The sequence below is a fragment of the Mugil cephalus genome, chromosome 17, assembly GCF_022458985.1.
Source record: "Mugil cephalus isolate CIBA_MC_2020 chromosome 17, CIBA_Mcephalus_1.1, whole genome shotgun sequence".
NCBI classification, from domain to species: domain Eukaryota; kingdom Metazoa; phylum Chordata; class Actinopteri; order Mugiliformes; family Mugilidae; genus Mugil; species Mugil cephalus.
In genome coordinates this window covers 19275095-19299082 of record NC_061786.1, presented here as the reverse complement: position 1 = coordinate 19299082, position 23988 = coordinate 19275095, and the positions used below count along the sequence as shown (strand labels likewise).

The following is a 23988-nucleotide window of genomic DNA, read 5'->3' as shown; positions in this document are numbered from 1 at the left end:
GGGCATCAAAAACTCCCTGCCCTTTAGACAGGGAGCCCATTTTGCCCTCATTTAGTCATCACAATTAACAACTGAGTTAACAGCGAACACTGTTTCAACCGGGTGCGAAACAGGGAATCCTGCAAGATGGAAATAAACACAACATTTCTTTTGTCAATTTTCATTCACGCTAGAGGTGGAATATGAATGTGAGGGCAATGGAGGCAAATAAATTCTGATTTTTTTTTTTTTTTCATGTCACGAGCGTGGAAACGGCCCCGAGGAGAGCTTTCAAGGCAGCGGAAGAAACATCATTGTAATTATGCCTTTAGTGAATATTATACACATTCATCCCTTTTGTTTTGTGTATGGAAATGTTCTCATGAATCTTCTAGTATGCTTCTGGATGAAGCTGTCACTTCCACTGCTCCTCTTTGTCTTTTTTTTTATGGATGCACACGGAATCTAATTCGTCACTATCCGAGTGTAATTATGGAAATTTTCGGGGAGATTTGCGGGGAGTTCTGTAACAGCAGTGTGCCATTCTACAAAAGATCCACAAGTCTCAGAAGGAGAGGAGCAAAGGTTTTCATATTAATACACGAGCGTGTTCATGTGTAACAACAGCTTTAACTGTATAATGTCCTGTATGTATTGAGCAATCATATGAAATTTAGCATCATTCGTTGCTGAGTGTGTTAATCAACACTGTCTGTGGGAATCTAGCTTAATGTGTGAACTTTAAAACTACACATTTTCCACATGACTGCACAAACGTCAATCGCTTTGACATTTATTCCACAGAGGACAATTTTTGACGCTTAAATTATTTCCTGGAACGTAAGCGTGCAACCACTGCTCTTCATTGTCAGTGTAAATGTCAGCGTTTACATCTGCAAATGCCACAATATGATTTAAGGTCTCGCAGTAGACCCAGGGGCAGACCCAAAGGTCACCCCTGTGACCTTTGGGTCTGCCCCCTAACCTCAAACTGAGACAGATTTACATTTGGTTTGATTTCAATCATAAATCTTCACACCCTTTCTGCACGTATGATAAAGGTATGTTTCTAAAATGGCTACTTCCTTGTTCAACAAGGTGTATTTTAAAGGAAACGGTTGACATGTTGGGAAATACATTGTGGGCGTGTTGCATGGATGAGATTATAATTTTCAGTAGCCCACTGCCCTACTTGCCTGGAGGGATAATAGGGAGTAAGTAAGTAGGTAATAATTTTCAATGTGTCCTGCTTAATAAAGTTATAGCCATGACATGTTTACATTAACTCAGCACAGAGAGAACGCAGGCATAGGTACAACAGCACTCACAAATTAACACGTTATATATCCACAATGTGTAAAAGTCTAAAAACGACAATTCACTGACATTTTAAGAGCGATAATTATTTAAACCTTTTAAACCCAACGGATCGCCAGCGATCCATTAAAGCATGTGGTTGATGGATTAACGTAACTCAATATTTTGCCCTATTGGCAAAGTTCAAAGTGTGGTTGAACACTGGGAAGTAGCGCTTTTGTCTGGAAGACCTTTGTGACATCTCAAGGGTATAACTAACTTCGTTTTTACCAACAAATTCCTACAAACAACTCTCTCTTCCTGGGGCTCCCCGGTCTTGCATCGCTCCCCAACCTGCAGCCAACAGCAGCGGTGCGTCATCAGCCACAGTTTGGATTGGTGAGTTACCAAATCAACGTTGGACTGTTTCCGGAGGTGTGTACTGGTTGGAAATCTGATGGCGGCGTTTCAGACAATTTTGTACAGAGCAGTAACTGTGATTGGTAGTTCAGATTAGCGACGCGGTGCACAAGAAGAGAAAGGGATGCAATAAAAGCTATCTGCAAAGCCCCTTCGGTATAAGGAGTACTACCACCTTTTGGTACGAGGAGTTATTTCCTTTGAAGCAGATGCAACGGTCGGCCTTTTGTCGCCAGTAGTTCTTTCATGTTGGTTTTGGGTAGGGATGTCTCCCGATCCAATACAGATCTTTTAACATTCAGTCGGCCGATCCGAGTCCCGATACAGTCTTATATTAACAAAATGTCCACCCTTGGAGAATCATAAAGGCCAATATATGGGGTTATCAAAGTTATTGTAGCAAGGAGAGGGTAGCACGTACCTTGGCTCCAGAAAACCTGTTTTCTACAGAAATACACAAACATAACCCTCTCTAGAATATGTCTAACCGTTTCGCTGTCTCCAGGAAACTTTTCTCTTCTTTTAAATGCAGCAATCAATGTTTGTTGATGTTGTTGCAGTGCAGCGTGATTTTGATTCTTCTTATTTTACTTCTAGGCTGCTTTGACCCACGCTAACTGCGCTAACCCATGCTAACTAAAGCAGATGAAGAGGTCGTCTTCTAAATTTTTTTTTGCTTTTTTTTGCAGCTCAGCTATGAAGAGAAATAAAATTATGCTATAAAATAACAATCCAAACCAGTCCCTAGATCTTAGTTTAGTGCATCCAGTTTTTTCCTGTCATGTTTCCATTGTGATTCCAAAATGTCAGTATAATGAGTGTGTTTCCAAGTTACTGAAACGCATAACGAGAAAAACTGACACGTCAGATTAAGAGGTTAAATTTGTTCATACTGCTCGAAATTGACCAACACGATCTGATCGTTCTCACAGATCAATGGTACTTATCAATTTACAGTGCGTCCAGTCCTGCCCTCATGTTGGAGCCGTGCTGCACCAGAAGAATGCCTTGCTCTCAGCACGAAGCGTAACACAATGAGCAGATCGATACGCTAACATCCCCTCACAATGCCAGCAACATCACGGCAGCACAATAGACTTTCCCCACATCTCCCCCCACTCTGCATCCTCGGCAGCCTTCAGGCCCAGGCCCACAAAAGAAAAGGCATCTCTCACATAAATCAAGCAAAACCCTGAGAGCTCAGCGGGCCCAAAGCGCATGCTGATCACCCCGACACTCCTTCCCCCGCCGCCGGTCTCCTGGGCTGCCTCGGCCCTCAGGAGCCCACACCCCGGAGCACGGACCCTGCCAGTCAGCCACAGTACACAGGGAGGGCCCTGACTGGTGGGGGGAAGGGGATCTCACAGGCTCGTGTCACTTTAATTCAGTGCCTGAAGTCCAATGTGTGAGATGCAAACAAATGCAAGCTGTGAAATAAACAAATCAATATCTTTCAAGAGACGCACTTTTGTATACATGCCTGTATCCCTGGAAATAGCCTCACATGTGTCGCCCACATGTGACAAAATGCTGCAGTGTCAAACAATAGATGGCCCCAGTAGTATTTGTACTACACTCCAGTATGTGCCTGTTATTGCAACGCTGCCAAACATGCCCACTCAGTTGTAAGCCTATGTGTATTTGTAGTCCGCTATTTTCACACAGATGGCACAGCTGACAAGGCAACATAACATACGCAATTAAATAAGACATCACTATTACTCACAGAGGCTTACAACCAAAATGCAAGCTTTTTATTCAGAAGGAGTCCAGAAGGAATCAAACCTCCATGTCGAACCTAAAACACTGTTTTCACAGATTATTACCTGACCCTGAACCAGACCTCCAACCCTTGTTGTAATTCTGTTTTTTTTTTTTTTAATAACTATTTATGTTCTCCCCGCCTGTTCTCTGTCAACTAACAATCAGAAGGGAAAAGAGCAAGAATCCAGAATTTGAAAACAAAAGCAGCAGGGATTAGAGAGGTTACTTAAGGGCTTCCACGGTTTCCACGGTTGTGTGACGAATCCCAAAGTTGAATCCCTGTTGCATGCGAGACACACACACACGGGATTGCTACCAAAGCGCTCTGACGAGAGCAAAATCTCCTGACAGGAAAACAAGGGGATATAGAGTGCACGCTCAGATGAGAAGGTACGCTGTCTCACCATGGAAAGGAAAAGAGCGTTCAAAATTCACCGAGTGATGAGCGCAAACAGCACATGAATAGGTTACCAAAGAATGTTCTAAATTAAATGATGTCAAGAGGCAACAACGTCTTTGCATCAAAAGCAGACGCTGAACTAGACGAGCTTCTGAAACGCTTTGAAGCTAGCTATCATGTCATGTACGGCGTAGCTATCGCTCCTTGACGGGTTTACCACCATCAAACTGCAATTCAAAAACGGATCAATGGCTGCAAAAGCCGCACTCAAAAGAAAATCACTTCGTCAAGACATGCACTTTGAATGACCTCAGAATCACAACCAGTCATAACTGACCAGGATCGCATTAATGAAAACTGCCTGCATCACAGTAATGAGAAAAAAAAAAAGAGCTGCAGCCTTACCAGGTCTCATCGTTCCTGAACTCGAGCTCTCCGTAGGTGTCTTCAAAGTCCTCCCCTCCTCCTTTGGCAAGTCCGTCTAGGGTGCGATAAGGCACAATGACCGTCCCCCTCGCTCCAGAAGTCCTCAGCACTTTGACTTCCATAATACCGATGCTCTCGCTGACATGGACTGAGCCGCTCTCGAAGGTGAAGATGCCCGAGTGATCGTCATCCAGAATGGTCACAGTGGCCACGGTGGGGAATCCTAGCATGGCCTTGGGGTACGGGAGGCTGTTGGGGGACAGCACCTCGTCCTCGGTTTCCAGTATGCGCAGATTACCGAGGCGCACAAAGAAGTGCTCGTCCTCTTCAAAGATGTCGTCGTCTATGATGCCAATACTTATTTCCTTAATCATCTCTCCTGGCTTGAACACTATCGTTCCTTCTGTGAACTCATAGTCGGCCCCGGCGTTAGCTGAGCCGTCTTCCGTCTTATAATCCACGTAGACGGTCTGGCTGATGTCGCCACCCTTCCTGGTGATGGTGAGAATGGCGGCACCACAGTTCTCTAGGCACTGGTAGACCGCAGGCTCAAAAGCAATCCGAGACACATACTCTTCCGGTTCCTCCACTCGCACCTCCTGCACGCTCACGCTCTTTTTCGCCTGTTCTGCGACGTGTTTCTTCAGGATGTTTCCAGCGCCCGTCATCATGCGTGTGGCTTGAATGCGGTAGAAGGCCCGACTCTTTTGCTGGTGCGAGAGGGCGTAGTAATTTGCCATCTCCACCAACTGATCCAACTCCTTCTCTGGGTGCTTCTGCTTCAGGTCCTTCAGGATGCGTATCATGTCGCGCCTGGACTCGTCTACCTCTTTGCTCTCGATCAAACCAATCAGGTTGCTGGCTGCACCTCCGTCCATGAAGTGGGAGTTGACCATCTTGCCATCCATCTCAATCCCCTTGGATCGCTCGGCCTCAGTCTCAATGATGACGCCCCTGTGTTTGTCGTGGCGATACTTCTTGTGCATGAACTTGTAGAAGAGCAGCCGTCTATCGGCCACCCAGGCGAGGAGTACGCATATGGGGAAAAAGGCAAGTGTGACTAGGCCTTCCCAGACCTGGACAACATTGGGAGAAATTACAGCCAGGATTATGTAGAGCCAGATGTAAGCAAAGATACTCCAGCCTGCGGTGACAAAGAACACTCTGAGATGCTTGACCTTGCGTACCTCCCCTTGGGGAATGACAGAAACGCAGAGGCCTATGATGACAAACATATTGAAGGCAGCACTGCCAACGATTGTTGAGGGCCCGAGCTCACCGGATTTGAAACCATGTCCACAAACCTCAATTACAGAAAGCAGGATCTCAGGGGCTGACGAGCCCAAGGCCATGAGGGTGAGGTTGGAGACTGTTTCATTCCACACCCTGATCGTGGTGGTGGTTGTTTCCCCATTGGGCCTCTTGATGACAATTTCCCTCTCCTGGGAGGTGATGACCTCGATGGCTGCCATGAAGCGGTCCGCAATAATGGACACACCAAGGAACATGTAGATCAGGGCCACGAAATAGACAATGACCCGTGCGATCTTGTCTCCCATTGAGGGATCCTCGGGATACCAGATGGGCAGGATGATCCCAGCGCTACACTTTGAGTTACCTCTGCAGGTGGCATTGCTGGGGCTCTGCGGAGGGCTCGGGGTGGTCCGGGCCTCTGTACAAAGGAAGGCTACAGCCACAGAGACCAGCCCCAACCAGAGGCAGGCTGACGACCCTGGTTTTACCGGCCTTGAACCCTCCATGCACCCTCCTTCGTCTCAAGGGTCCTTACCACACTGACGGCCCCTCTGGGATCCAGCACTGAGCTGTGGTTTTCTCCACCCACCACCTAAGCAGACCAAACAGACACAACAAAGATTAAATGAGTGTTGTCCTACAGCTTTATTACAGGAATCAAAGAGTTTAACTTCATATTAGGAACAAGAGTTAGACTATAGTAAAAAATAAATGACACCAAGTTGCACCATCTTCTTATTAGATACTAAATACATATTTAGAGTGTAATGCATTAATTTTAGTTGCATAATAACTCAATAATTAATGTAATGACATAAAAGAAAGCGCCTCCAACCTTAGGGCATTTTCATATCATTTTAAAGTAAGTTTGAGGACTACTACTGGCACAAGTGTGTAAGACTTTGTATTTGCATTTCAGAGGCAGAAACACACAGTCTGAAGCAAGAAAAGAATTTCTCAATTTTACATGAGCGCAAGAATTCAAATTATTCTACCATCCTTCTGTACGACTTCAATGGGTTTCTGCCTCCTACTTTACAAACGCTGCTTTCATGAGACCTTTATGTTATCTATGAAAGGCGGGCTGGAATATACTTCCCCCATGCTTAGAAATTCATGAGATTTTCAGGTCTGTAAACCACTGTGTGAGCAATGTAGATAACATTAGTTTAATAAAACCATAGCCTGCGGGCTCATTTCCAATCATAAACTTTATTTTCACTTTGGAAGTGGATACGTGCAACCAATAATGTGGATTTGAGCACGATTGTCTGAAATCTCAGAGGTAATACACAGCTCTGAACCAAACAGCTCGCTCAGCAGACATGCAATGTTGCCAAACTAAGCACTGTCCAAAATGTCACATTGGCAAAAAAAATAAATAATAAAACAGCCGAGAGGAGGCAAGAGATGGTCAAGAGACAAAGTGAAACAAAGACTACAGATGACCCATCTAAATTCATTATATACACCTAATGCACACTTCCAGAAAAGAGATCAGCATTACAGTAACAATGCAGAAATTGTCTGAACTCATAAAAACTTGAGCTAAGCATCTTAAACACCTCCTCAGCACTCGACTATTCTTCAGATGCTAAGAGCGAAAGCCAGAGGCGGCAGGAGCATGCCAAATGGTTGACCACCCCAAACCCAGACGATACAACGCACAGAATTTATTACAGAGGCTCTCTCCTCAGTGGCGCCTGATTATTTACAGGATCAGGTGGTTGGGTGAGGCTTCCAAAACACATTCGAACCCCTGAGGCTCACAGGGAGTTTAGTCTGACTTAAAATGATCTCTTCAGAAGGCGTAAGTTAATCATTCTGTCCTGAATTCACCAGAGGATTAGAATTTTTTATTACAGCCACACTTGTTTCCCTGTGTTTATGCTGAGCTAAATCTGGCTTTCTGCATTCTGGAGCTAAAAGTGGATTCTTCTGTTCTGATTCCTGGTTAAAGGGTTGATTACCCCGGGGGACCGCCTGCACTAAAACGTGTACAATACACATTCATGGCGCTGTAAGGCACTTTGGATAAAAGCACCAATTTAATAGCATATGTTATGCAGTGCAATGTGGTTTTCTTATTTGATTTAACACGTACTTAGCACAACGAATTTCGGGGATTTTAAAATAACTCCAGCAAACGTGAACTCCCCGGTGATAATTTTTTGGAAATTATATCCATCATCCGGGCGAAACAGAAGCCAGTTTGGATAGCTGACAAAATCTTCAATGGAGGTCCAGATAGTCAAACAGGAGGTGGCATATTTGAAGTGTTCACGCCAATTTAAAAGCCAAATATTGTCTCTGGGACCTGGGCAGTGTCAACACTCACCTAGTGTCTACAAAAGACTGGCAAAGTTTCTGTTAGCGTCTTCTGTCTAAACTCAGGCAGTAGCAAAAGTAGTTAATCTGCTCAGGGATAAATTATCTCGAATATTTCTAACTGAATGGTTCGTAAAGGTACAAATAAGCGGATCACTGGCAGTAATGTGAGATCTCAACCTCAGTAAGATCCAAAGAGATGTGTCTCGTGAAAGAATATCTTAGCTTGAAATTAAATCCCTCAGACGTTAAAAAAAAAAAAAAATGTGTGAACACAGTGATCTGACGGATAGAAAATGGGATGACAGCAAACGGCAGCAGAAGCTGGAGACAGGGAACTTAAATTTAACAGAATCAGCAGAGCTGTTTACATGGACACGAGCCAGCTATGCAATCCCTGTGAGAGCCAACTACGCTGAGCACAAACAAAAACAACAGGGAAATAATTGAGTGACAAAGTTGTAACTTAATGAGAGGAAGCTGAATCTGAAAACGAAGGATTTTGCATATGTTCAGATTCAAACTGACCTTGTAGCAACGCAGAATAAAAGTCTCACGAAGCTCTGTCAACATGGTATTTTATTTTAAAACGTAAAACGTGGCGAGCTTGGTATAAATGTGTTACTGAAGGCACCTAGAGGATGAAGGGAGATGCTGCTTCCTGTTTTAGAATCAGAGCAGCACTGCTGACCTGCAAGCCTCTCCTTGTCTTGTTTATTGCGCGCTGGCTAGCCAGGGTGGATGAGCAGAAACTGCAGTGAGGCATCCAGGATTTAAAGGTTAGGGACAGCCTCTCAGTACGTTACAGTGATTAAATCACCGGTCATTTAATTGTTCGGTAATATACTGGAGGAACAGCAGCCTAAATCTTATAGATCAAGATCAACTCGTAAATTTCAGACTTGCTAAAAATTATGTCTGTCCGCCCGATAATTATAACAACACCCGAGGGAAATATCTGTCTTCTCAGCTGCTAAATGCTACGTTATATAACTTTGTTTATTTCTGGTGCGGCGCAGTCAGTTTTAGAGCTTTTAGAGCAAGACGCAACACAAGAGCTGAGGGGATGTGCAAAGTTAGGTGATAGTTCCTCTGTTGGCTCATTGCTAGAAACGCCAGCTTTCTCAGCCGTTGTTGTTAGCGTTAAAATATTGACTGTGGCTGCGTTGAAAGAGCTGTAATTCCCTGTGCTTTTAACACAGCACTGTAATTTCTGCAGCTTTAACTCTAACAGTTGGAGACTGTTGCGTCTCCACGTATAATGATGTACGTTACGGAGTACAGAAGGAGGAGGACGAAGGATAACAGTAAAAGGCGTTCAATCAGCCGGCCCTGGGTGGACGGAGGGAAAATATAAAACCTAACCCTAACAACCAGGAATCCAAGCACAAACTGCCACAAGGAAAGAGGTCACACAGATCAGACATAACATTATGACCACCTGATGGTTGATCAGTTTAGGATCTAGTGAATTTGGAGGCCAGGTCAACGTCTTGTGCTGCTCTTTATGTTTTTTTAAGTTGTTCCTTAACCGTTTTTGCGTGTGTCTATGTCAGACTGCATCCTGCTGCCATCAAGGAGTGTCATTTCTATGGGGTGGGGGTGCCTGGTCTGGTCTGGTCTGGTCTAGGTGGGTGCTACATGTCTAAGTAACATCCACGTGAATGAATGCCAGGTCCCAAAGTTTCCCAGGAGAACTGTCACAAAGTGGTCAGTGTTATTTACTTACTCCTGTCAGTGGTTTTAATGTTGTGGCTGATCGGTGTATGCACATGAGTTTTCACAGTAACTCAGTGCAGAGGGAGTTTGGAGCTACCTCCTGCCCTTTCACAGTAGACTTACAAATCCTGCTCGAATAGATTATTTTGCTAATTTCCAGCTCTCTCAAAAGACTCATTAGATATTAAACACTATTCAAAGCAGCAGAATATAAAGGTGAACTAATTCCATGTAAAAAAAAAAAAAAAAAAGAATTCACCGCCTTTCCAGTTTCACCTGAACGCAGCCACAAAAGCAAAGGATTTATTCATCAATCGCCCGACTGAGAAATCATCTCAGAGACACAAATACACAAACATGGAGAATAATGTAAAGTTCATTACAGTAATCACATTAAGCCCTCAGACGCAGCGTTCAGGCGGACGACCTCACCAGGAAACGCATCTGAAATATTGATTCCCCATCTCCACACAGATTGTTCTGTGCACGCCGGAGAGTGAACCGTCCCCAGTCCTCCGCACGCGTCCCCATTAGAAGCGTGGCCCCCGAAATTAGGAGCTACACGAGACAATTTGCATACTAATTGCAGTTTTAAGGATTGTATTTCGCATTTGCGAACAAAAGGAGCGTTTAATCGAGGCCAGTTCAGCCACTGCCAGAGAGTGTTCGAATTAACGGGAAAGACGCAAAAAACTGAGCATAAGCTTGAGAGTTATTTTTCAAGTGACTTTTCTAAATTAAGGTTTGACGTATTCCAGTAATATTTAACACTGACCTCTTCAACCAGAAATAGTTGAGTGAAAATACTTAATTTAGACACTTTTTCCTTTGGAATATAAGCTTTAAGTGACATTTACTCATCAAGTATAAAAACTTAAATCATCTATATGTGCAAATTAGCAACATGTTACGGTTGTCTTTTAAAAATTTGACACCGACCAGGCTTAACATTATGACCACCTTCCAGACATTGTGTACGTCTCCTCTGTGACTCTAAAACTTAAAAATACAAAAATGAGCTGTACAAAAACTAAAACTCACACTATTGTCACAAACGGAGAAATTGAGACTAATAGAGACTAAAACATTTTTTTGTACCAGGTTGTAAAGACCATTCAGGCATAACATTATGACCACCTTCATAATATTGCATAGGTCTCCCTACTACTTCGACATGTTTCACCCACTTAGACCAGGTCCAAAAGGTCCAAACGTTTCCCAGCAGAACATTAAATTGTCACAAGATGATCAATGTCATTTACTTCTCCTGACAGTGGTCATAATGTTATGCCTGATCAGTTTACATTTCCATTCTGTGAGAGTACGACTTCAGAAAATGCATGAAAAGGTCACTATTTTGGAAATGTAACAACAACAGAGTGACAGAAATCTTAATTAGTGCCAATAGCCGTGTTACATCCTAACACAGACACCACTGAACGTTAAATGTAGGTGAATTCAAACTAAAGTGACCAACGTAAACCAGTCACCCGATTTTTAAGGAAACACCTGCGCAGATGACATAAATAATCTGTGTCAAATCTCAAACTGAAACGTTCCTTTATGCGAACTGTTACGTGACTATAACACACACATGTACGCACAGATCAAAGGTTTAGTCGGTCAACTGGATCACAGGAGGATTTGATATTTTCTACTTGAGACATTCATAGTTAGAATTTTGTGACTGTCGGTTGAGAAAAACGGACTTTACTGTATTTTCTGACATTTTCCAATCAATTAATGGACACAATCATCAGCAGACAGTCCAGTCTTGGCCACTAAACAATAGAGTTTTGTTTAGCAACGTTTAACCTTCTCCTGGTCCCTGACTGATGCAGACGGCGTAGAGGCTGAGACAGTTGCTGAGAGAAGAGAGAGCGGCTGTTCTTCACGCTCACAGATCTCTTTCCCTTTCCCTATTTTGGGAAGAGGGTCTTGTTTAAGGCGGCTACTTGAGATGTGCGTAAACATGGACTCAGCAGACACATGGAGAGCCTCAGCTGTTGCTGATTAATCATCATCAGGCCATTTAGCCCACTACACAGCCATGTCAGTGGTACCTGAGGGGGGAATCCCTGGAGCCGGAGCAGCTATAGGCCCCTCCATATAGGCTGTAAGTTGCAGGGTGCATTCAGGCCTACGTGTATTGTATCATTTTAAATTAATATCCCCCAGTTGATCTCAGGAGATTCTTGAATCCCTTGATGCAATGACAGGTCGTGCTAAAAGACAGTAAAAACACTAAATAAAAGCTTCATATGCAAAACTGGAGAGCCAGGTGTTCAGCCAATCAGCAGCAGTAGCAGGACGGGCTCGGCGGGCTGTAACCACCGGTATCCGTTACTTGCTTTGACAGACGCCAATTATTTTAATGGCACACCCATTAGACGGTATCACGAATCCATTTCAGCGCGTTGCAATGGATCATATCTGCCCAGTGATGAGGAGCAACGGCAGCAGATGGACAGGTTAGGATGAAGGGCTCAGGAGTGCTCGCATCACTCATCGATTTGCATCTTAATCTAATGTGGCCAGTGATTCCTCTTCGGCCACATAATTAAACAGACAACCCATCCGCGTCTGTGTGGTCGCAACCAAACGCACCATTTATCCTAACGCCGTGTGCATGCCTCGATCATTTGTAACCTACCTGGATTTGTATTCCGGGGAGTTTATGTATAGGCTGCGAAACAGCTCCAGTCCGCCCCCCTTTATTGATATTATTGTTATTATTGTGCAGATCAGAACGAAAGCGGTGTCAAAAAAAAAGAAAGAAAGAAAAAAAAAAAGAGTCTCTGGATTGATTGGAGTCTAGCGTGCTCCTCGGACAGAAACCCCCCGGTGAAGCCGCTGTGTCGTCCTCATGTGCGTAGAGGCAGGTCCCCAGCCTGCTCGATATTGGCGATTGGATCAAACCGGCCAGGGGTGATCGCCTTTCGTCCTCTCCTGCCTCGGCTCCCACCTCCTCAGATCCTCCCTGTCTGACGGATTGACCGGGTCGCAAAGCTGTCAATGACGAGGGGGGGAGGAGGAGGAGGAGGACGAGGAGGTGGTGGGGGAGAAGGGGTGAGTGGGTAGGTAGGTGAGTGGGTGAGGGGGGGTGGTTAGTATTTTAAGGTTGCACCCTTGGTGGAGATGAATCTTCAGAGCCTGTCCGCACGGCTCTCCCTCCTCCTGCAAGCCGTGAATCAGCGCTCTCCTCCTCCTCCTCCTCCGCCTCCTCCTCCTCTCCTCTCCGCTTTGCGATAGCGCAGGGAATCTATGATGTCGCTCGTGTAGGTATCCTCCTAGCCGCGGAAGCTCCTTGTCTGTTGCCTCCTCTGGAGAAACGATTAGTATGAACCGCCGGAGGAACGCGCTCAGCTGTGCGTCTTTTCAAGTTGCCGGGGCTGGAGTCCGCCGGACTTTGCGCACCATCGGAATGAGCTGCTGTGGTCGGTTCCCGGAGCTCGGCGACTGAACGCTGGAGTCTCACCTATCCGGTGCTCATAATTAATATTAATCTCAGGCCTGCTGTCGTTCGGTGGAGGTGTGAAATGGTTGCGCCCTGTGCAGCCCTCCGCCCCCCATCTCTAATAAAAGTCACACGGACAGACTCGGTTAGGCGCGCAACTACGTCACCATCAGCTGAGAGAAGAAACCTGCAACACAAACCACGAATCAGCCCACTGCTCTGTGTGTGTGTGTGTGTGTGTGTGTGGGAGGGGGTTAAATATCCTACTCTATGTCATTTTATCGAGAAAAAAAAAGCGTGTTTACTCTGCTGTCCTCAAGATGCTGCTGATTCTAGCCTCTAAATAAAGCCAGATAAGGAAGATGACCATCCAGTGAGTCACTGGCATTTATTCGGTCCACGTGCCACTAATACCATACACACAAACGAATGAGACGCGGATCTAACTTAATAGTATTGAGCAGTTTCTACTTTAGAGATGCTTATAAGTTATATGATTGGGAAACTTGGTTTAAGTCCCTGAAAATCAAGTAAATGGACACGGGTGCAAGTTGTTAAAGCCACATATGACGGATATTTCTTGCCTTCAAGGGGAACTCGTGTTCAGCACTCATGAACCTTGTGGAAAATTTCCACTTCAGATGGTTGTGAATTCCACAAGAGGGGGCCCTTCATTCACAGGACCCAGTTTAAAGGCAGCAACAGTGTTATTAGTAGATAACTAAGATAAACACTGGTATGTCGTCTGCAAAGAAATTCTTCACCCTGTTTCATAGGCCATCAACAGGGGGTCAGTGACCTCTAGGGGATCCGTAGTGGTACTGCAGGAGGGTGGGGGGGTCCTGAAATCTTTGGTTGATTGGACTCCTTTTCCCCACAATATTTGCCCACACATTTTCTTAAAAGACACCCAACATATTTTAGTTAAGGGATAAATGGAGGCAGAACATGTTATCTTTCAGTTAGCAGTTCACTCATTTAGCGATGCGGGTTCACACAGAACAGAACTAGCTTCCTGTACACAGTAGACCCCGCCCCTATCGCTGCTGAGCCAATCACGGTACCGCATATTATACTCTGACTCTGTCAAGTTCCCTGCAATTGGCTGAGAGCCTATTCAGCCCCTATGTGAAATCCAGAAGCATGCCGCAATATTAGCATAAGAGAAGCTAACAGTACAGCTTGCTCCCATCAGACAACTACCGAGGTCAAAATGGATCACTTCAATAAAAAAAATATGAATATTTGAACCTGCGTATTATTTTAATAGCTTAATATTGAATTCAAAATGATTTTAAAAAATGTATATTTATAAATAGGTCTAGGCCAAGTTTAATATCGAACACATATAGTATGTAGGGGGTCCCTGCTTAATCTCTCATCAGTTTGGGGTTCTTGGCCTGAGAAACACTGAAGACCTCTGCATTAGACAACATCAGGGCACTTCCTCATGGTATCTAATAATAGCAGCTATGCTAGATGTCAGTTCAGATGTTTGGAAGATGGCTTCAGAACCGGATTGTGTTTACAAGACAAATCCATATGAACAGCGCCCTCTTGTGGTATTCAAAACTGAAGAGGTCTACTATGTGATAGATCTCCATCTCCACCTGAAATCAACTTCCCATCATCTCCCATTACGTCTGTAACTGAGATCTTCTATCCAGGAAGCAGAAGGCTGCCTCAGAAAGCTAGAGGGCGGCCATTTCAACCCAGATAGGGACATACAGGAATCTAACGATGTCTACGTCAAAAACATCGGCCTACAACCACCTCTTAAAAATGTTCATGTTTCCAACGTAGCCATCCTTTCATCATGAATTTATAGTTCCTAAGTTAGCTTACTGTGTCATTAGCGTGAATAAGGGCTAGCTTCAGTGACTTTTAGATGCTAACAGTACGGTAAACATTTTGTCTATGCGACTTCTCATTCATCCAAGCAGAAACTTACAAACAGCGAAAAAAAAAAAAAGAAACTAATTAGTAGTTGTGTGTCTGGTAAATCTAAGCCAGTGACAACTTTTCAAGGTATCCAAACAGACATATGCTACATAAACATCAAGATCCCACTGGTGAGGAGTGTTGATTCTGTGATCAAGGGCAGCTCAATAAATTTGTCCAGATAAGGTCAGAGTCAAGCCGCTTTATCATCAGATGCCCTTTAAATAAAACCTCACCACAGCAGAGGCCACATCTTCCAAACTTTTTGTGTTTCTCTGGGCCCACTGTGCAATTGTGTCGCACACACAACCGACAATCTTCCACCTCTAGTTATCTGCACTATTAGCCAGTGTGAGCTTCACTGGGCTTCCGCTCTTTGATGCAGCACAATCGTCCTGCTGACAAGACAGATGAAACCCTCACAGACGAGAGCAGGATGGTGTTGACACCGCCACCACCTCTAATTACAGCATCGTACGAGCCTGAAGCACTGTCAGGCGGAAAAAAAGAAACCTCTGAGAACAAACAAGACCATGCCAAATTATTTCCCGTATTGAAAAAAAGTCTTTGAAAAGGATTATTAATGAATAATCATTAATCCATTCAGAAATAACAAAAAGAGACTTGAAGCAGTGATCCCACTGCAGTATGCAGAGCTGCTCTTGCTCTTTCTTTTTGGGTTGGAGCCGACATGCAAAACAGGAAAAATCCATTGGATCCGATTTTAATTACAGAGTCTGACACTGTGGTGCAGAATCTTATTAGCCTGTTCAGACTTCCGTGCTTGTGAAATTTAAATATGAAATTCAAAAACAATCGCTTCCAAAATGAACGAGGGGAGGAGGAGGGCGTATGAAGAGTCGGTCTGCCCTGGCTGTCTCCATCGTCCACTCCTCCACATGTAATCCTGTAATTAGTATGGGGAATATGTTTGACTTTTTAATGGAGTTTTCTTATCTGCATGAAAAAGGGCGGAGGCTGAAAACACACCGGACAGATCGGTGTGCACGGAGAGTCTTTACGTGCACCTGCAGCCTGCAGAATGCACCGTGTGATTGGAATTCAGTGGCTGCCCTCATCAAAGTCCTCCATGCGTTCAGCGATGATTAATGGATTATACTTGTAATCAACACACCGGGCTTGCTTGTGTTTCCCACTGAGAGGAGCGACACTTAACAGGGGCCGGGGCCTTGATGGCCGTAGCCCTGAAACTGACTGGTGGCATTGATTCTCAGAGTAAAGCAACTTCCTTGCTGCTTTCCACTTCACTGTTCTTTTTTTTCTTTCTTCTTTTTTTTTTTTTTTTTTTATTTTTGCCACAAGGAGCTCGGCAGCAGTTGCAGCCCTGGATCTGTTTCAGTAAAACGTCTGGCATGCAGCAGAGAATGTGGAGCAGGGGCCGATACCGCACAGCACAAGAGAATAGTGCTGCTCTTGCATTTTGTGATTTGTATTTTCTCCCTCTCGCCGTGCTGCGCTCGGCACTCTGCACATGCTGATAATTTGTAGGCTTGAGTTGCAACAACTTCAGTGGAGAAAATAAAAAAAATAAAAAGTAATAAAAAAAAAAAAATACACTGGGACACTGGGGCAATGATACTGAGAATAACCAGAGGCTTGGGAAGGAGAGGGTTCATCAGGAAAGTTAACACCGATGTCCCCCCCCGGGTGACGTCTGATAACAAGAGTCAGTAATGAATGGTGAAGTTGTGAAATGAGAAAGGTAAAGAGTCACCTCGTATCAGGATCCAGAAGCCTGGGGGAGGGGGGCTGCACGGCCACTTCCCGACACCGGTGTGAGACGCAGAGCTGATTTAAATAAAAATACAGCATGGCTGAAATGGTCACTTCATTTCCTCACTTCCTTCTATTACTTTGTGGCCGTGCAGTTAGTTTTCACATGTTTGGAGATTTAAACCTAACTCTGACTCTTTAGGAGTTTAGGATGGGGAAAAAATATTGATATGGCAACATATCACGATATTTTTTCTTCTGATCTGTATCGTGATACGTATCGTATCATTAAGTCCTTGAAAATACCCACCCCTATGCGGGTTACAGTTTTGAATAATGAAAACCAACACAACAGGATGTAAACACACAAATGACTCAGTCTCTCCGTCTAAAATGATGCACATGTAAACAAAGTGCAAGGGCTGATAAAGAAATACTTAGAAAATAAACCTAATCCTGCAAAGTCCTAAAATAACACTGCACAACTAAATGCACAATATTAATTACTGTAATAAAACTAGATCCTTAAAATAACAAAAAACAAATGTGTGCAATAACTATGGCTACATTACTTAGAGAAAATAGTTTCCAAAGTTTTCTATTTGAGACTCTAGTACAATAACAAGAAAATAAAACTGCAAAAAATTGACATGGCACAGTTTATCAGTATTCTGATTTCAAACTGAGCAATAAGTCAAACAGTTCATTTTACAAATGCTGCAACTTTTCTTTTTAAGAGCGCATACAAAAAAGGGGGTGGTGACACAGCTTCCCGTCTTGTCAATTTTTCCCAGTGGCTTTAAGATCAAGTGTTTCAGATCTATTTATTTAAATGTGGAGTAACTCTATTCAAGCCAAGCAGCAACAGGAGAATTGGCGCTTGTGTTCTGGCTCTGGGAAACTATCTTGTCCTCTTTGCAGCAGCGAGTGCAGCCACAGTTTTCTAAACCACTATGTGTCTGAAGTTGGTGACATTACATGCTGTGTCATCATTCGTTCATTCTCCTTTTTTTGTTGGCAACTCACATGCATATATTTTGGATGGCAGAGAACGCAACTTTAAAGAAACAGACACAACAAACCGGCATCTAAGATCTACGGCAACAAAGGCCGACTGTCACCTCATCTCGCATCTCGGACCAAAAGACTCCCCACAAAAACTATGTGATATTTTTTCTTCCGATACAATATCAATTTTGAATGTCTTAACAACAGTTTTAAAAGAAAAAGTCATGTTCTGGGCCAGTTGCGAATGACTTCTGTCATTCATTTAGGTTAATGTTGATTTTTGACTCATTTTGTTCAATGAATTATCACTGTCAACTGATCTACATGTATACAACTTGTATTTTAAGCTGCATTTAAAATTTCTCATTAAACTATGTAGAATATTGCAATATATCGCAATGTCATAGTATCGCAATAATCGCAATCGTGACTCAAGTATCGTATTGTTAAGTCACTGCTAATATCCACCACCATCAAACACTGCCATGCAGTTATCCAGACAAACGGGCCGATTAAAAGTTTTAGCTTTCATTACAAAATTTTTATATTTCTGCATAAACATGATAAAAAGATTTGCACTAAGTCCTCAGAGTAGACAAAGAGAACCCAATTACAGAAATGTGTTTATTCAGAAAAGTGAGCCAATATCACATATCAGTGAGGTCAAATTAGAAAAATTACTGCCTTAATCCAACTTTAACTGGATAACTTAAGTGCATGTTAACGAGTTCTCCTTATCTGATTAAGACACCCAGATAATGCGATTGGAAATCGATTTTCTCCTGCATGTATACGCCTTAACCAGACTTTAACTGGACAACACGTGTGCGCATGCTCCACAACCGCTGCGCTGGCGTATGACCCCGGAACAAAAACATCCAAGAAAGCCGGTCGCAGAAGAAGAAGGTAAACAGAGTTGATAGAAGAATCACCTGCGCCATCTTATCTGCACCAGAAGTAGTTCGCACATTATATAAGAGATTAGAAAAGTTGCACTATTATCCATCTTGTTGTTGTTGAATGAACAACTGCTGTTTATTATATGACGTATAAGGTCAACCGGAAACGGGGCCGTATTAACGTGGTATTAACCCGCTTAAAAGATACATATCGCCACCTAGTGTGGAGGAGGAGAACATCTTCCTGTCAGTTATTCGATTTTCTCAATTGCATGTAAACTGGGACAAGGACTGGATTCAGAAAGTCGAATTTCGAGCAGAACTCAATTAAGCTGTGCATGTAAACGCACTGAATGTAGATGGGTGAGGTCAGGTGTCATTCAGTGCCTCGTTTAAATTTAAAAATTACAGGAATCTGTCACAGTTTTGAAATGTGTGATGGTACGGACAAAGGAAGTTTCTGGGGACCTTAGAAAAACTGAAACTGTTTTAAAACCATCTCTAAAGAGTCAGACAGACTGTACACAAACGGAGGAGTCGGTGCATCGGCTTGATTAGGTGCATATATAATCATAGAGAGAAGCAGAAGAGCTGGTTATTTATCATATAATGCGACGTAACCTTCATGGCTCTGCACTAATAAATCCTCTCCTCAAATAAAAACCTGACAGTCCATAAATATGCAGAGTGCAGCGCAGATAGGAAGGAATCCCGGCGCCAAGCGTTCTCAATGAATGCACCTTCAGCTCGAATAATAAAGAATAAAGTGTTTGCCCACGTCGAGTCTAGTTCTAGACTACGGAGAGAGGGCCACTCGTGCAGCTGCAGCTATCGGAGCCGAGCGTTCAGTGGTTCACTGGTCTGGAATCTATTTGCAGAGGAAGATGGGTGAGAGGGGGGGACTCCAGTTACATCAGAGAGACGAGTGGAGGACACTGGACTGCACATCCATCGACTCATCTCCCCCGTTCCTCGTGGCGCTGAATCGTGGAGAGATGAGGGTAGGCAGGGTGAGGCAGAGATCAAGGCGTGGAGGTCGGCTCATCTGAGGGTCTGGAGCTCGCTTGCGTGCCGGGGCCGGCCGACGCCGAGGGGCTACCCCCCCCCCCCCCCCCCCCCCCCCCCCCCCCCGCCGCCCCTCCCCTCCGTCTCTGCCCAACAGACCCATCTCCATGGCAACGTGCGGCCTCTGCCTCGGTCGCGGGGAGGAGTGGAAGTGACGGCGGTGGCGGCGGCGGCGATCTGCGCGCGTTCCGTCTGGCTCATTATGTGGGGAATGAAGTGAAACAGCCGGGGGGTGCATTTGTTCTGCGTGGACTACCCCTCAGCTGCCAAGCGTCCGTCTATTTATAGAAATGAAATGAAAGAGGAAGAGAGGGAGGGAGAACCTAAATAAAATAAGCACAGGAGCCATTTCTTCACTCACTTTTCTCCCCCCCTCCTCCGTGTAGAATAAGTCTATTTTTTTCTGGTTTGCTCCTGTTGAAGATCTCTAAGTGGCATTTCAGTGAGTCAGGAGGGGGACTGAAGGAAGGCTGAGGCTTTCACTGACCACAGCCTCAGTGGTTTTGTTCTTCTAAAGGACTGAATCATGAATGAATCATTTTTTTATTGTTATTAGTCGATGAACTGGAACTGAACAACAGCCCAAACCCTAAAGATGTAATATATGAAAACTAGGAAAACATTTAAAAGGATAAATCCTTTAAATTGTTGTCGACTAATTAATGAATTGATTCTTCACTCCAACCTTCCACCTGTAATCATTTGATTATTTCACTGTGACCAAAGACAGTGAGAGTCAAGATGCAACTACACTAGTAGGTCTTGGTTATTCTCATCAAACTAACAGGATCTTTCTAAAAAAAGAATATATGACTCAGGTGTTTTCGATGCAAGTCTGGAAACCTGCAGTGTAATATTAATATGTGTAATTCATACTCATTAAAGTCAAATGTGGACTTATGTCCCACAGCCCACCCCTTGTCTATATTTAAAGATGCACAAGCCCTATGCGACGCCACCCACAGGATTCCTAAAGAGCAGTTTTGAAGCTCAATGCGGTCGGCACAGGCTGCCGCCATCTTGAGACAGCACCAACCCGTCACTCAAAGTGACCACACCCTTTAAATTTAAACTTTTAATAAAACGTTGCATAAAAATTCAGACTCACATAATTGTCATGTATGGAGAAATTGTCACTAGAGACTAAAACTTTTTTTTTTTTATACCAGGTTGTAAAGATGCTAATGTACATCATTCCGGCATAACATTATGACCACCTTCCTAATATTGTGTAGGTCTCACTTGTGCCTACAAAACAGTTGTGACTCATCAGAGAATGGACATGGACCTTCTGAAGGTGTCTTGTGGTGTCTGGCTACAGGATAGTGGGGGTCTTTGGGTCCTATGGGTTGAGGGGAGGGGATTTTGTGGATCATCCCACAGATCATTGATCAGTTTGGGATCTTGTGCTGTTCTTCGTGTATTTGTGTTGTTCCTAATTTCCTAATCCTTTTTTAGTGTGTGTGTCTGTGTCAGGCTGCATCCTGCTGGGGATGGCTGCTGTCATTTAGGAGTGCTAATGGGGTGTGGGGTGCCTGGTCTCGTCTAGGTGGGTGCTACATGACTAAATAACATCCATATATATATATACAGTATATACACCAATACCAGTTCAACACTGACAAGATGGTCAATGTTATTTACTTCTCCTGTGTATGTTGTGGCTGATTGGTGTATGTATGCTGGAAGGTTTTTTTTGCTTTGAGGTCCATAAGGTCAGACTCGCTAGCATCTAGTGGCCATTTGAGAAACTGCAGTTTGTGTCTTTTCCTGGGATGTTGCTTTTCTCGTCAACGTGCAGCAACGATGTAGAACAGAACTCCAGGCGGCTTTACTCTTATATAACATTTAAAAACAAATGCACACATGGGAGCATGAGAAGCAGCTGCAGTAAGAAATGCAATAAGAAGGCATTAAGTCGGCTCTGATAGAGTGAGGAGTAAAGAGTGAGGGGGATTCTGCCACCAACAATAAAATTTTAAAAAAACTATATGGTCTATATAGAAAGGCAGAATTTATGGTAAATTCATATGTATTAAGAATCAGCATCAGGATTATTCCTCATCAAATGATCATATTACTATTTATGAGACACAGTTAAGAGTTATAAACATTAAAGAAGTAATAGGTGTCAAAAATTTTGGGATGCCAGCCAGGTTTCAGGATTAAGTGGGGGATTCTGACACGAGTGAACGCGATCTATTTAGTATTTCTCTGAAATGATCACGACTATGCGATCTTTGTGGAAAAATGTCTTCTAGTGAGATAATACCAGCGATAATTAATCATCATCATCTTGGAGTGTGTGTGTGAGTGAGTGGGTTTGGGGGGAGGGATTCATCATTCATCACAAGCCAAAACGGCTGCTTCTTCTGCAGAGTGTTTCCACATCGGAGCTGAAAAGCAAACTCACAGGGCTGCAGATTAAGGGGGCGAGGGGGTCCCAGAGCTGGATGAGGGTCTCTGGGAGATGCTGAGGATTATTCAGTATTTGACTGCCCTGGTTTTCTTACAGAGGCCACAGGAGTCTCAACCAGCCACGCCGTTCTTGTTTCTCAGACTTCATTAGTTTTTTTCCTGCTCATGAAAACGTGGTAAATATTGAATTTGATTTCGTCTTTTTTTAGCCTCGTCTCTTGAATATTTAACTAAATTTTCTTGCCTCCTCGAATGAAAAATTGAACAGCACGTGAAGGGGCGGATCTCTTTCAGATTAGGGCTCATCATGCGTCCCGACGGCCTCGCTTCTACGACAGCGAGGGCCTGCAGGCTGTCTCCGCCCCGGTGTAGCTCCATAATAGGACTAACATGTCTCTTGCTCCAGCGCTCTCAAGCCTCCTTCGCATGGTTCACATGAAGTGGGCTCTGTGGAGAAGCTGTGAGGCTATACGGCCTTGCACAATTAGCAGCGTTACAGATGGTTCAACGCGGGGTCAGAGCTTTAGGGATGCTCAGCTTAAAGACATGAAGGTCAATAAAGATAGGCAACCCTGCCTAAGACACAACATCACTCTATCTTTTGTCTCTCCTCTTGGACTGGACAGACTCTGCAGACTCCAATCTATGCCAGCTAGGTGTTGGAGGAGTCTGCTTTGGCCTGTGGTCTGTCTCAGCCACGCATGTTTAGCTTACAGGCAGTATTAGTCTTACACCTTGTTTTTAACATCAACACATTTTCCTACCAAAAGCTTAACAACAGCACAAGAGCTCCAATATAAATATAAATCGTGCACAGTGTTTGATTGACAACCTGCTGCACTGTTTGAAAGAGAAAAAAATTAAATTAAATTAAAAAAAAGTCAGCAAGAAACTCTTACTGAACGATGACAACTACAGCAAAAGTTAAGGCTGCTGATAATGTCTGCAATGTGTCGGTGCTGAGTGATAAATTAAGCAGATGTTTGCTCGGTAACTTACAGGAGATGGTCAGCCAAACCTAGCGGTAAACAAGCAAGGTGGATCATACCACTGCAATGCACGGGGGAGGGCGAGGGTGTTGCATTTCCTCATTAAAATATGATGTTTAAACCATATACTTTCTACCGTTTTTGGTCATTTTATCACAAGCAAGCGTTTAAAACAAACAACAACAGCAACAAACGTTTTTTTCAACTCTTTTTTTTCATTTTTAGAGGTGCTGGGACAAAGTCAAGGGGTGCTTGAGCACCCCTTGACTCTGAATGTGTCTGCAAATGTTTAGTCTATCACGCCATGGTTTATCCAGAAAACAACCTCGACTTATGGAGCATCTTGAGATGTTTCAATTCTCAAACAAGCATGATTTTTTTCAGTTCTTAAGGACTGGTGGGGAACATTGACTGTATATAGGATGGAAAAACCCATCGTGACGTCACAAATTGCCACGGAACCCGCCAAAAATGAAGCCAGAAGTGGGCGGGGCCCGCGGTCGCCATGTTGGATGAGCTTTACTCCGCCCACACTTGGATACTCATATGGACATATAAGGGCACGAGGGGGAGGGGTGCTATTGGGGCGGAGCTAAAGCAACCTAGCCGTTGAAACCCGACCAGCCAACTCTCCGCTACCTGTTAACTCCATTGACTGTATATACTATGGACACACCCGTCGTGACGTCACCCATCGGATTCTGAACCTCAAAAATGAAGCCCACGGTCGCCATGTTGGATGAGTTTTACTCCACCCGAACAAGGATATTCCAAATATGGACGTGAGGGGTCGTGTCGGACCCTCAGCTACCTGTTAGCCCTGGCTAACCGCCTTAAACTTTTAAATACTTTAATACAAAAATACACAAATGAGTTAGAAAAAAAAATCCC

At 43.9% G+C, this 23988-nt stretch overlaps 1 protein-coding gene across 2 annotated transcripts in view; it reads right to left on the bottom strand.

Moving 5' to 3' along the window:
* Positions 1-13354, bottom strand: part of slc8a3 (solute carrier family 8 member 3) — a 118111-nt gene extending 104757 nt beyond the window's left edge. For both annotated transcript variants that reach the window (XM_047610735.1, XM_047610736.1), the window contains exons 1-2: positions 12240-13354; positions 4265-6131 (exon numbers count right to left, since the gene is read on the bottom strand). In XM_047610735.1, the coding sequence (XP_047466691.1) occupies positions 4265-6045 (1781 nt within the window). In that variant the 5' untranslated portion in view covers positions 6046-6131; positions 12240-13354. The remainder of the gene's footprint in view (positions 1-4264; positions 6132-12239) is intronic.
* Between the last annotated feature and the right edge of the window lie 10634 nt (positions 13355-23988).